The sequence below is a fragment of the Podarcis melisellensis genome (assembly GCF_964234715.1).
Source record: "Podarcis melisellensis genome assembly, chromosome: 16".
Classification (NCBI taxonomy): Eukaryota; Metazoa; Chordata; class Lepidosauria; order Squamata; family Lacertidae; genus Podarcis; species Podarcis melisellensis.
The window spans coordinates 561,472-576,053 of NC_138533.1; the positions used below are offsets into that span (position 1 = coordinate 561,472).

The window sequence follows — 14,582 nt, forward strand, 5'->3', positions numbered from 1 at the left end:
CGCTCATCTCTAGCAAAATACCTCTGACATGCCTCTCCACCCCCTCCTCTCGCTGCCATTGATAAGAGGAAGGATCTGCATCATCCCAGAGAGAGATAATCGCTTCCCTCAACTTTTTGCAAGCTCCTTGTCCCCGGGGCCTCTGACTGATGGATCTCTGTCCTTATCACCCAGGTAGCGTGATTCCCTCCTGACGCACACATCCAGCTCAGAGTCACAGTCCTTGGTTTTTGAACCTAATCAATTCCTTTTGAGGTCCTAGATTGCAGATCCATCTGAATTCTATTATTGCCTTGAGGATTAGGCTATCTCCGTGTGAAGCTTTTGATGGCGCTTATCTTTCGCCATGGCCTTGTGGGGAAGAGGCCTTGACACGTTCCTGCCTCAAATAGGGCTTCTCTGACAGCTTCACCAGAAGACACACCAGGCTCATCTCATAAGCCCCCGGCCCTGCTGGGCTTTTCCTTCCACCGGCTGTGTGGGCACATAACGCTAAAACCATGATTTGTTTTAACCAGGGGTTGTTTTAAAGGTAAAGGGACCCCTGACCATTAGATCCAGTCGTGGCCGACTCTGGGGTTGCGGCGCTCATCTCACTCTATATGCTGAGGGAGCTGGCATTTGTCTGCAGACAGCCTCCGGGTCATGTGGCCAGCATGACTAAGCCGCTTCTGGTGAACCAGAGCAGCGCACGGAAATGCCGTTTACCTTTCCACTGGAGTGGTACCTATTTATCTACTTGCACTTTGACGTGCTTTCGAACTGCTAGGTTGGCAGGAGCAGGGACCGAACAGGAGCTCACCCTGTTGCGGAGATTTAAACCGTCGACCCTCTGATCGGCAAGTCCTAGACTATGTGGTTTAGACCACAGCGCCAGTCGCGTCCCATATGGGTTGTTTTACAGATGAGCAAACAAACCATAGTTCATAGGCCAATGGCCCATCTAGTCCAGCTTCATATTCTCACACTGGCCAGATACCCCTAGGAATCGAGATAGACTACCCCTGGACCTGGAGGTTCCACAAGGGTATAAGGAGAGCCTGGTTTCTGGATGAGGCACATGGTCTGCCTAGTCCGGCATCCTGTTCTCTCAGAGGCCAACCAGATGCCTCAATAGGAATCCAGCAAGCAGGATTTGAGCATGAGATCTGAAATATGCTCGGAGCCAAGAGTGGATTTCATGCTCTTTAGTGCTGAGGAGGAATGGATGTTCCCCCAGAATGTCTGCTTTATATACATTATTTACACAATGGGCCCCACGTGATTGGCTAATTCCAGGATTCTCCAGTGGGCCAATCAGGTTGCGGATTCCCTTCCACCTGGAGCTGGATTGGGTGGCTCCTGTGGACCAATCAGACTGCTGCATTCTGGATCCTATTGTTCTAGGACCAATCAGACTGCTGCATTCTGAATCCTATTGTTCTAGGACCAATCAGACTGCTGCATTCTGGATCCTATTCAACTCAGTACATAACAAGTTCACTCATCCCTCCGGTGGTTTCCTTGCAGCTGGCATTCAAAAGCATTTCCGTGGAGACAACCAAGGGCTCTCCAGATGTTTTGGGGCTACATCTCCCAGCAGCCAGCCTGTCCAATGGTCAGGAATGATGATCAATCATAAAACTGGGCACCAAGGGGTCATATAGTCCAGCCCCCTGCGATGCAGGGATCCGAACCAAAAGATCCCCAATAGATGGCCATCCAACTTGGCTTTATAAACCTGCAATGAATCATAGAATGGTAATAATAAAATAATTTTTAAAAAAATTATACCCCGCCCTCCCCAGCCAAGACCAGGCTCAGGGCGACTAACACCAGGTATAAAAACAATTGATTAAATTACAACTTAAAAACAAGATTAAAATACAACATGAAAATGCAGCCTCATTTCGGTAGAAACTCAAATCAAAAGCTTTTTGGGGATGAAAACATCAAGTCTTCACCAAGGCCAACTATCCAGACTGGTCCTACATGGGCCAGAAAAAAGCCAGGGAAGTCCCCAAATAGGAGTTCCATCACAGAAGGAGAAAGGGAAAAGGAAAGAGGGGGAGGGAATCAAATTGATTCCAAGCCAAAGACCAGGCGGAACATTTCTGTCTTACAGGCCCTGCAGAAAGAGATCAGATCCCACAGGGCCCTCGTCTCAAGAGACAGAGCATTCCACCGCAGGAGCCAGTGTTGAAAAGGCCCTGGCTCTGGTTGAAGCTAATCTAACTTCCTTAGGGCCCGGGACCTCTAGGGTGTTGCTATTTATGGACCTTAAGGTCCTCCGTGAGGCATACCAGGAGAGGTGGTCCCGTAGGTACGAGGGTCCTAGGCCGTGAAGGGCTTTAAAGGTCAAGACCAGCACCTTAAATCTGACCCTGTACTCCACCGGGAGCCAGTGCAGCTTGAAAAGCACTGGATGAATATGCTCCCATGGCAGAGACCCCGTGAGGAGCCTCGCTGCAGCATTCTGCATCCGCTGGAGTTTCTGGGACAGCTTCAAGGGCAGCCCTGCGTAGAGCAAATTACAGTAGTCAAGCCTGGAGGTGACCATTGCATGGATCACTGTGGTAGAGTTGGAAGGGACCCACGGGGTCATCTAGTCCAACCCGCTGCAATGATGGCAGTGGCGATGTGGGCAGTGGGTTGGGAAAGGCTGACCTGGAGAGGAGAGCTCTACGTGAGAGGAAAAGAAGCAGGAGACATCTGTGTGTGTCGTTGGACAGATGTGCCGATGTGCCGTACGACCAGCCAGTCATCGTAGCAGCTTAGATGGGGACATGCAAGCAAACCCTCTGATCGAATCAGCCTGCGCTTCTGTCTCTCTGCAGATCACGCAACCAACATTGATTTGGTGATGTTGAGCAACAGATCTGCTTCCTTCCACTCCCCACCAAGAAGGTTGGAACTAACAAAAGCTGGAGAAAAAACGGACCACAAAACGCAGGGTAAGAACGTGTGTGTTGTCCCCTGACCTCTGGGTCAGAAACCGGAACGAAGCCTCAATATCACATCTCCAGCAAAAGCACCATTTCCAAGACAACCCTTGTCACAAGCCTGCTAAACCGGGGAGCGACACTAGCATGTTTTTATTAACTTTTTACACACACAAAAAAAAAAACATTTCACTGAAAGAGAACCCCCCCCCCCGAAGAACTAAATAATATTTTTTTAAAAAAAAGAACACACACACACAGTACTGTTTTGGGTTGTTGCTTTTAACCATTCATATTAAATTCTTAGTGCGGGATTACTTGAATCCCTCGACTTCCACCAGCCTTTCTCCACCTGTGGGTCCCCAGATGTTGTTGAGCTACAACTCCCATCACCCTTGTCTAGCCAGGCCAGAGCTCAGGGATGATGGGAGTTGTAGTCCAACAACATCTGGGGACCCACAGGTGGAGAACCGCTGCCCCATCCTGGTTCCATTTTATTATTTTCATTTATGCACATTCAAAAAATCTTAACTTCTGTTTTCTTCCATTTTTAAGACTTTGTCTGACGTGAGAGCAAGTTTTGACCACGCCAAGTGTTCAGCTGTTTGGCGCCTGAGTCGTTGAGGACTTTTAAACACGAAGGTGAGCACCTTCGATCAGGCCTTGAAATGAGCCAGCAACCAGTGCAACCATTTTCATAATTCCTGCGTCTGAAAATGTGGAGAGTTCCTACTAAGGGAATCCTGGGCGGGAGCAGCTGGTGCAATGAGGTGAGGCTGTGTCTGTTCATCCGAAGCCTGCCCACAGCACCACACAACAGCTGACCTGGCCAGCAAGTGGACTTCGGCAGAAAAGCACCAGGAGGTTTCCCTTTCCTGATTTCCTTTTAGCGTGGGCTCTTTGGCAAAACAGGGCTAAACAGGTTAAACCACAGAGCCTAGAACTTGCCGATCAGAAGGTTGGTGGTTTGAATCCCCATGACAGGGTGAGCTCCCGTTGCTCAGTCCCTGCTCCTGCCAACCTAGCAGTTCAAAAGCACGTCTAAGTGCAAGTAGATAAATAGGTACCGCTCTGGCGGGAAGGTAAACGGCATTTCCGTGTGCTGCTCTAGTTCGCCAGAAGTGGCTTAGTTTAGTCCTGCTGGCCACATGACCCGGAAGCTGTATGCCGGCTCCCTCGGCCAGTAAAGTGAGATGAGCGCTGCAACCCCAGAGTCGGTCACGACTGGACCTAACAGTCAGGGGACCCTTTACTTTTACCTTTGGTTAAACTGTCACACTTGCTTTCTGCAGGCTTTGGGGAACAGCTGGGGATCCTTTTACTCTTTTGATCAAGGTGCGCTTGAATCCCCACCTTCTGAGGTAATAGAATCGGAATTGCAGAGTTGGAAGGGACCTCCCTGGGTCATCTAGTCCAGCCCCCTGCAATGCAGGAATCTCAACTGAAACATTCAGGACAGATGGCCGTCTTAACCTCTGCTTAGAAACCTCCAAGGAAGGAGAGTCCGCCACCGTTTTGTGGGAGACTGTTCCACTGTCTAATAGCTCTTATCATCAGAATGTTCTTCCTGATGTTTTAGTTGGAATCTCCTTCCTTATAACTTAAAGCCATGGGTTCAGATTCGTGTTGGAAGATTTCCTGCCCTGCTTATATCCCAACTTTACCCTCCGAAGCAGCATCAAGATACAGTCTGTTGACGAACATTTCGGTTTTAGAACACCAGAAGTAAATGCTTCAGTTTTCAAATGCACCTTGGAAGTCGAACATGCCACACAGCTCTGGCTGAGTGCAAGATCCTGTCGGCTATTGAGTTTTCGGTTTTTGAACGTTTCAGAACTCGAACTGTCTTCCGGAACAGATTACATTCGAAAAAGCAAGGCACCCCTGTACTCGGTCTCATTCACTTCACAAAACAAACTGACCTTTCTTTAGTCCTCTTGCGTTAGAACTTCTTGCGGGCATAAGGGCAAACGTGTGGTCATAACAAAGGGCACTTTATAACGCTAGTGAAAGGTCCCAATCCTCTCAGTGTGTGTGTGCAGGACCACACTTGGCATGCTGGACATGCGTGTGGGTTCAGACACGCACCTCGCAGGACAGGTGTGGCAGGGACCCAGAAAGTTGGCATGGGTCACCTGCCTTGGAGATACGCCTCACAGCTCCCCAGAGCAAGGGGGAAAGAAATAGAGGGGCACTTTTTGCACAGCTGGCCAGTTTCTCCTTGGCCAAGGGACTGGCAGGGGGTGCAGCTTGGCAAGTCTCCCCTGGCAGAGCCTACTGCTGGTGGGCAGAGAGTCCTCCCGCCTGAGGAAGGGAGGTGGGGTTTCGCTGCAAAAGGGGGCTGGGTCTATGGGGCAGGGGAGCTGGGGAAAGCAGGAGGGAAAAGAGGGAGGTTTCTGGGAGGAGGGGCGTCCCTCCCTCTCTCTCTTTCTCCCCTGTCAACTGAAGATCCAGTTTCAACAAGTGCCTCTGTCCAGAGAAGGAGCGGAGGAACCGAGCCGTCTATTTAAAGACAGGAAGGGCCCACCCCTCTGAATGTAGATCTCCTACATGTGCTCCCTATAGGCTACCCCCACCCCTTTTGTTGTTGTCGTCTCCCCCTCCCCACCCCCTATTCTCCTGTCCCCTCCGTCTCCTGCACCAGCAAATATGGGGAAAGGGGTAAGTACCGCTGTTTCTGGGGCCCCCAAAGGCCGTATCTGGGGGGGGGGAGAGTAGTGGTCCTTCAAGGGTGCAAACAAGTACTGCAAAGGGAAAGTAATGGGGGGCACCTGGGGCGGGGGTTCCTGAGAAGGCCAGGGTGTGGGTGCGCGCCTTGCGGGGTTTTGTGGCGCGCAAGGAGGAAGGGTCCACAGGCAGAGAAAAGGCAAAAGTTGGAGGAAGGAGGTCGGAGCGTGTTTGCGCAGCCTTCTCGGGGAGACCAGAAGGTGCGTTTGTTCCCAAAGAACCGTTTCCATATCTCCCACCCACCTTTGAAGGCAGATTAGCCCACAGGCCGTGGCTGGGCTGGGCAGATTGCGGTCCTCTCTGGGCGTGGTCCGCTTTGGCAGAGAGGGGAGTGCAGGATCGGGTCCACGGACTGCATTGAATAATTTTAGGTCTTGCGCTCACGTAGACTGGCTTGGGGCGTCTTGTTGCTTTGAGCGGAGGAGCAGGGCTGTAAATGTCATGGTGCTGAAATTCACCGGAGTCCCGGGGCTGCTTTCTGCTGCCCTCTGTCTGCCGTACTTTGAGGAGGGGGTGTTTGGACTCCTGCTTTGAGTTCAGAAAAGTTTTTTCGCCCCTGGCCGGGAGGTCTGTGCTGTTCTTCTTGCACCTACAAAGTGTGGCCTTCGCTTTGAGCCTCTAGGGAGAACCTCGCGGCCGGTGGCGGCGGCAGCTGGCAAAATCTGCCCCCCCCCCCAGCTGTCAGAAAAAGTATTTCACTGTCAGATTTTGCAGGGAGAGGTGCAGGAGAACAAAGCGTGTTGTTACATTCGTGTCACAAGATGTGTTGGTTTCTCACATTCGGTAGAGAGGCATATTTAACAGACAAGTATAATATTCTGTAAGACAAAAGCGTCTGTTGGGGTTTCTTCCTTTTAGACTGTTGATAATTCCTTGGGAAAGCTGACTGCCAGCTTCCAGCTTCCACAGAACTGTTTGCCGAGTATGCACCCACAAAAGAGATAAAAGAAAAGGCGCTCATCTGCCTTCTCTATAGATCGCTTTTTCCACAGTCATGGTTCTCACCCGCAAAGGAAAGAGAAAGGGGTGTTAGCATTTGTTGACCCAGATGTTTGGGACGCCGCTGAGGATTCACCTGTGATCTAGCGCAGCTGGAACTCCTGGGGTCCATTTTCAGATGTCTAATTCAGTGCAGAACTCCCGGGGTTCCTATCAGTGCAAAAGACTATGATCCTGTGTTCTTTTTCGGAAAGGTAGGTGGTGAAACATCGCTGCGTGGTTACTCTCCGTCATCTTCCGGGAGCGCTTGTTGTCATTCACTTTTAATCCTCTCCTAATTAAACAAGATCTTGTCCCCGTGGGAAAATCTGAATCCGTGTCCGGTACAAGCCAGGGGTGGATTAGTCGGTCTGGGTCCCATTCAGCGTCTTCATTTAGAATCGAGCCATGCAGGGCAGACCCCACAACCTTTCAAAACCTCAACCGGAGAAAGACGATAGTTTTTGTTTGGATTCTGAATTGTAGGTTTTCCAGCGCAACCTTAGGGTCTAGAAACTTGAAACAATACACCATCTCCAGCCACTTCATGAGAAGCCACCAGGGCAGAGAGGGGTGGGAGGAGGCCCCCCAGCTCCCGTCAATCACTAGGCACCAGCCCTCCCAGAATGGGGGCTGGAGCTCAGGGATTTGGGGGCCACTGCAAGGTTGTTGTTTCTTATGCAGTGGAGGCCGGAACGATACAGAGGGGATTGGAAGAGACAGAGGCTCTGGCTTTTTTCATTATTCTGAATAGTTATTTTATGCTACTTGCTTTTTCCTATGTGAAGTCTCATGAGGAAGAAAAAAATCAAAACAACCAAAGCAATATGAATGTGCCAGTCTTTAGTGATGGTCAGATTTGGGTAATTAGAGCAGTGGGTGTTGATTGAGAGAGATTAAAGCTTTATTGATCATACACACCATACTTGGCTGATTGGAGGTATTTCTGCAGTGCAATTAACCTCTTTTTTTCTTTCTGCTGCATAGCTGCACCCTGGGCTGGCCACCTGAATAGTGAATAGCTTGCATTTTATTCAGTTTATTTCCCCCCCTTTGTGTTAATTGTACTTCTTGACATGTATCTTTAATGAACCTCAGTAAAATATTTGGGGGGGGGGGGAGAAAAAGAAAAAGGAAGAGACAGAGGCTGATTTCTGCCCCCTACATTCAGTGGAATGAAACATGAGCTGTGATTCCTGTGGGGGGTTGGGCTGGATGACCCTTAGGATCCCTTCCAACTTTGCATGCCTAGGATTCTGTGCTTGCCCCCTGTCCCATTTCCACGCACCCTTTTGCCACAAAGCGGGGTGCAGCCAGGGCCAGGCCGTGTGAGCAAACTGGACCCCTCTTGCCAAAGATTTCTCAGGGCTCATAACCCGCCTATCGAGGGTTTGCCCCTGCCTTTCTTTGCACAAAGTTTGCTGCAACATCTCTGAGGCTTTGCCGCAAGCAGGAGGTATATGATTCCTGTGAAATAAAACAAAAGTCTGGATTGGGGTCAGAAAACAGTCAGCTGTTCATCAAGCAGTGGTTCTGATTTGCAGACCTTCTGAGTGTCCCTATTTTCCAGGGATGTTTCCAGATTGACAGAAGCTGTCTTGGTTTCTGATTTGATCCCAGAATGTCCCACTTTTCCTTAGGACATCCCTGTTTCAGTTGCAGAAATGTTGGAGTTGTGGAAACCCCGAGCCAAGGAGATAAATAACAATACAACTTTTAGAAGACATCTGAAGGCAGTCCTCTATAAGGAAGTTTTTAAACGTTTAAGTTTTTATGTATACTGGAAGCCACCCAGAGTGGCTGGGGCAACCCAATCAAATGGATGAGATGATAATAATAATAATAATAATAATAATAATAATAATAATAATAATACAATAATAATAATAGAATAGGATGCCCCTATTTTCATTGGCAAGGTGTTGGAGTGTATACAACACACTTTTAAAGCCATCCAAATTGATAGTCATTGTCGCCTCCTGTGGCAGGGAGTTCCATAGTTTAATGATGCGCTTCATGAAGAAGTTCTGTGACCCTGGAGGGCCAATGCCTGTCCGTGTGGTCAGTAGTGAGCTAGAGAGACCAAGTGTCCAACTTGGATGAATCTGCTTCCTCCTTTCCCATGTTTGTGTTCCAAAACCAAGCCTCTTTCGGTCCCTGGCCTGAGAGGTTCTGTCTGTGGAGCCTTTCCAAAATCAAACGGTCTTGTCCCACGGGCAGTGGGAAAGGGGTGCCCAACATCGTTGGACTGGGCCCAACCCCTCACTGGGACCTTTAGGGATCACAGGAACCGGGCCCAGGAGATGCAGATGTTTATTCAGGAGCAGAAAATAAAAAGAGGACCTCATCGCAACGCTCACGGAAAAGTTCCCCCGTTGCCAAGAACAACTCTGGTTTGCCAGGGGTCGTGTTACAGAGAGACCTGGGAACAGGGTCCTGTGTGGCCATGGGGGGGAGACAGGGGAACCCCAAACTCCCTGTGGGGTCCCCAGCTCTGGCACCTTTTGCACGGCTGGCCCCCTGGTTACCACGCTCACCTCTGTTCGATGGAGGTGGGAATCAACTTCCTAGTCACTTGACCCCTGATGCATTTTCCCTCGTTTAAAAATAGTTGAAAATGTATATATAGGACCTGGGGCTTTGGAATGACAAGGCCTGGCCTGGCAGCAGGAGGAATGCCCAGGGGCTTCTCAATGCAAAACGGGGGCATTGTGAGCAGGTCCTCACACCATGCACTCAAAGCACATCCATGGAAATGTGCTGAGAAATGTGGCTTCGCGGGCCACAGAGCTGGCATTCCTGGCAACCTTAGCAAATGAAAGCAAAAGCTGGTGTGCAAATGTGGAGGACAGAACTTGCAAAAATGAGAAGCCACAGCAGCACATTTGTCTAACCTGTAGTTCGGCAAACTGTTATGAAACTGTCGTGGCCTTTGGCTATTTTAATAAACTTATTGATGATGATGATGATGATGATATTTGTCCATTCCTAGTTTTTACTGCTCATAGGGCAGGTGCTGGAAGCACAGGCCTCCTGGGGCGTGGAAATGAGCAACACCTGGCCTTTTCTCTGGGAGAAACAACCACTTTGCTTCGTCCACCACAACCCCACAAAAGCTAGCTAGATACCAGCTTTGCATTGCAGGCAGTTGGACGAAGCCCAATTTCCCCTTAAAGCCACCCCTCATTCTGCCCTGTGTCCCCAGTGACTGATATTCAGAAGCCTGAATTCCCCCAGTCCTCTTTTAAAGCCATCCAGCTTGGTGGCCATCTCTGCCTCATGTGGCAAGGAGTTCCACAGTTCAACTCTGTCCCGCATGAAGAAGTCCTTGCTTTTCTCTGCCCTGGATTTTCCAACGCACAACTTCACAGGAGGCCCATGAGTTCTAGCATTAGGAGAGAGGGACACAAACATCTCTCTATCCACTTTCTCTATCATTCTATAAACTTCTACCATCTCACCTCTCCCTGGCTGTTTCCCTGAAGCAGAAATCCCCAGACGCCACAGCCCTTCCTCGCTCCATCATTCCCTGCATTGTTTTGTGCCATTGGATCCGCCGCGCAGTTGTCCCTCCTCACCTCAGCCAAGGGAAGGGCTTCTCTCAGGGAGTTTCTGCCTGGCCCAATTCTTTCTCCCCCTCCTTTTGGGCCAGGATGGGGAAAACACACTTTCTCCCTGTCACCGGGAGCCCAGAGGAGAGGCGTGCCAAGCTGAGATCCCGGCGGAGGAGAGAGAAGATGTCTCTCTGGGCACTGAATGCCCAAGCAGGCGGAACAGAGGGGTCTTTCTGCCTCCTTGAAAAGCCCCGGAGGCCTGAATAGGCAAGACTTGGAACAGGAGTGCTTTCGCTCTCTCCCAGCCTTTTCTCTCGCTCTACGGGGTCCCTGGCCGCGCCAAGACATGCCCCGAGTGCTAACGACATTGCTCTCCTCTTTCAGCATTGCGGAATGGTGTGGCTGGCACCCCGTCCCCTCTCCCGGTCAGGCCCCAGCAGTGAGTGATGGTGGCGCAGGGCAGGAAGAGAGGTCTGAGAGTCAGTGTGGCATAACGGTTAGAGCGTCAAACTGCAAGGACCTGGGTTCAAATCCCCACACAGTCATGAAGCTCGCTGGGTGGCCTTTGGCCAGTCCCGGCCTCTCAGCCTAGCATCCCTCACAGGGCTGTTGTTGTGAGGATTAAATGAGGACTTGGACCGGGGTGAGACCAGAATTCGAATCCCCACTCAGCCACGCGTCTCACTGGATGTGACAATATTTTGCAGGGTGCTCCTCCAGCCCAAAGGCAGAAAAAAATGCATGTATTTGGGTAAAGCGTGCCCCAAAATCCACTCATTATTGAAAATAACATATGAAAAGGTATTCTGGAAAATTGCTTTGCAAAAATGCATATGTTAGGCAAAATTGCAAACAGGCATGTGCAATCTAGGAGAAATTTGCTTTAAGTGTTGATGAATTTTCAGGAGGACTCTTAAAAAAGGTAAGAGTGGGGGAGAATTGCATTTTGATGCAGAAATGTAGACAACTGAAAAGTGAGAAAGGCAAACCTGCAGATTTGCCTGTTCCTATTTTTACTGATGCTGGAAGCACAGATCCTTTGGGCTTGGCGAAATGAACGATGCCTGGTCTCCTTTCTGGGAGAAATCGAAAGCTTTGCTTCCACCTCCCACGAACTTATTCTATACAAGTGGAGAACCAGCTGTGTTGGCCACTTTCCTGGTACGTCCAAATCTGAAGAGTTTTGCTGAGGTGGGGAGAGAAACATTTGGCCTCCTGTACTTCCTGCGTCCCCTCAGTCCGGAAATGCCGTGACAATAATAGCTTCCCCTGGCAGTCTGTCCAGGACCGGCCAAATAGGATCAGTAACTCAGTGATGATGGTGGTAATGGAGGAGGAGGAGGAGGAAGACATCAAAGCTCTTGCGTCAGGCTATTCAAGGCAGGGTCCTGCCTGGGATGTTTGGCAAAGGCTGCTTTGCGTGAGGCCGCTGCTCAATGCACACTCAGGGCTCTGCTGTTTTGCTGAAAATGAGACTCATGGAGTTGGAAGAGACCCCAGCGGTCGGCTCTTCTAACCCCCTGAAATGCCGGGATCACAAATGAGTCTTCATTCAGGGCCTGTATATCTCAGCAGCCGCTGTAAATGTCCCAGATTTGTTCACGATGTTTTTATTTATTTCATAAAATCTATCCACCACTTGCTTGTTTAAAAATGTCCCCAAGAGGCTTACAAAAGAAGAAAAGAAAACAATTGCGTTATCAACAAGGTGATAATTCAAGACTTCAAAACATTAAAACAGTAGACTAAAAACAGATTGAAACTTGCATCAGCTCTCAAACAAGGCTTGCCTAAACAAGAGTGTTTTGAGCCGAAAAGAGTACGGCGAAGGCGCCTCCTTGATGTCAACAGGCAGGGAGTTCCAAAGTTTAGCTGCTGCCACACTAAGCAATCAAGTTCTTATGAATTCAGAACAGGTATGATGTGGCCCTGGGAGCAGTGCCAGTTCCGCCCATTGAAGCAGTCATGGATGGTGTAATAATGGCACAAGCTTATGCATGCCTACTCAGAAGTAAGCCCTACTATGTCCAATTATGGCGCTTCCTCCCAGGTCAAGCCTGCATATAAAAGGGACGTGGGTGGCGCTGTGGGTTAAACCACAGAGCCTAGGACTTGCCGATCAGAAGTTTGGCAGTTCGAATCCCCGCGACGGGGTGAGCTCCCGTTGCTCGGTCCCTGCTCCTGCCAACCTAGCAGTTCGAAAGCACGTCAAAGTGCAAGTAGATAAATAGGTACCGCTCTGGCGGGAAGGTAAACGGCGTTTCCGTGCGCTGCTCTGGTTCGCCAGAAGTGGCTTAGTCCTGCTGGCCACATGACCTGTAAGCTGTCTGCAGACAAATGCCAGCTCCCTCGGCCAATAAAGCGAGATGAGCGTCGCAACCCCAGAGTCATCTACGATTGGACCTCATGGTCAGGGGTCCCTTTACCTTTAAAGCCTGTACATAGGGCCACAGTGTAATGGTCTCTGAGACAGCCACAGATTACACACTCCCCAATCTGGTGATCTCGCAGGGAAACCGGTCCTAGTATACTAACAGGAGCACCTTAACTTGGGGTATATGGCATGTTAGGGGAGGGGTAGCACTTCATGCTCCTTCTGGGGTAGTTCGTCCACCTTCCCCCCCCCCCCGGACACAGCTCTCAATTGAAGCTCAGGGAAACTGTCAGCATGCAAGAGCAGCCACAGCCCGGGAACGGCTTCAACTGGCCGGCTAAACCAGGTGAGGGCAGCCGATGGATCTCTAACCTTCTGTGATTTAGGGACTTCCCCTGCAGGAGAAGACAGGCTCTAGCACAGGGGTCAGCAAACTTTTTCAGCAGGGGGCTGGTCCACTGGCCGGACTATCTTTTGGAGAGAGAAATTGAACAAATTCTTATGCCCAAAGATGCGTTTTAAATAAAAGCACACATTCTACTCATGTAAAAACATGCTGATTCCTGGACTGTGGCCTTAGTTTGCCTACCCCTGCTCTTGGACAAGACCAAGAGGGTGTCCAATGGTCAAGAAGGTGGCTTCTGCATGTGCTGTAGAGGAAAGTGAGGGGCAGACAGGCCTCACCCACCTGGAAAGGAAACCCCTCTAGGAGAAGGAAAACTCTGAGTGTAAACCCACCAGGTATCCCCAGATCTCCCAGCTTTGCAAGCAGCTTGGATGGGATCTGGTGGAAATGATGAGAAGTTTGGGGTTTTAGCAACCGGTTTTTTGTTCCTGGGAATGCAATGCTACAGAAGCAGCAAACTCATGTGGGATTTCACACACACCCCATACATTTATTTATTTATTGTACATCGAGGGTCACGAAACCGACAGATTCGCCCGTCCTTGGCTGAGAGCGCTCTGGGTCTGCCTGGTGGTGCCTTTTCCCTCTTGCCCACTGGGGCTGCTAATGCCATCTTTGCCCCCTCAGGTGGGACGAGAGTCTGCCCCGGGGGCGACGGCTGAGAATGGAGGAGGGAAGAAGAAGCAGAAGGAGAAAGAGCTGGATGAGTTGAAGAAGGAAGTGAATTTGGTAAGTCAAAGCGCTGGCGGGGGTGGCTGTTTAGGGGAGCGCTGGGGTCAAGGCTTGGCATAAAGGCTGGTCAGTGGCCCCTCTAGTCCAGACTCCCCACAGCGGCCAAGTACCCCTAAGAAACTAGGGGTCCAGATAGACTGCCACTGGAGCGGGAGGCTCCATAAGAACATAAGAATAACATGCTGGATCAGGCCAAAGGGGGGAGTCATCTAGTCCAGCCTCCTCTTCTCACAACGGCCAACCAATGGGAAGCCTCCAAGCAGGACCTGAGTGTGAAAGCAGCACTTGCCACAGGTGTTTTTCTGACAGTGGAGGGAGAAGATAGCCATTGTGGTTGGTCGCCTTATTATCCTCCGCGATAAGGCTCCATGGCCAGGGATCTGTCAGGGCCCAGAGCAGTAGGCGGGAGAGAAATGAATTTTCACTTGTATTTTAATGAGGAACGAGCTTATTTGCGCTTCTCAACCAATATGCAAACCGAAACACACCCGTCTTTCAAAATTCGCATTTATCCGAATTTTGCAATGCACTTTTCTACAAAACGAACCAGTGTGCAAAAATTCATATATTGGGGAAAAGCAGCCGGGGTGGGGAATGAATATATATATATACTAGTGAAAACAGCAGACATTAAATTTGGGAGAAATGGCTTGCAAAAATATGCACCTTAAAATTGCATAACACAAAAATACTGTACATGAAAGAGAAATTTGTACTAAAATGCTAAGGGTTTAAAAAACCTCTCTCTCAAAACTGCTGCAGAACTGAAATCAATATTGCAATAATAATAATAATAAAGAACAGGTGTTTTTTCCTCCAGCTAAGTCCTGCTCAGTATAGATCTGCTGAAATGGATGAAAGCAAGTTAGTCATGCCTGCTAACTTCGGTA

General features: G+C 49.8%; 1 protein-coding gene across 1 annotated transcript in view; it reads left to right on the forward strand.

Annotated features, from left to right (window-relative positions):
* Positions 1-5,341: 5,341 nt before the first annotated feature.
* The window catches only part of LOC309358381 (sodium/potassium-transporting ATPase subunit alpha-2), a 44,718-nt gene continuing 35,477 nt past the window's right edge, over positions 5,342-14,582 (forward strand). The window contains exons 1-2 of the mRNA XM_081891368.1: positions 5,342-5,582; positions 13,588-13,689. Of these exons, the coding sequence (XP_081747494.1) occupies positions 5,571-5,582; positions 13,588-13,689 (114 nt within the window). The 5' untranslated portion in view covers positions 5,342-5,570. The remainder of the gene's footprint in view (positions 5,583-13,587; positions 13,690-14,582) is intronic.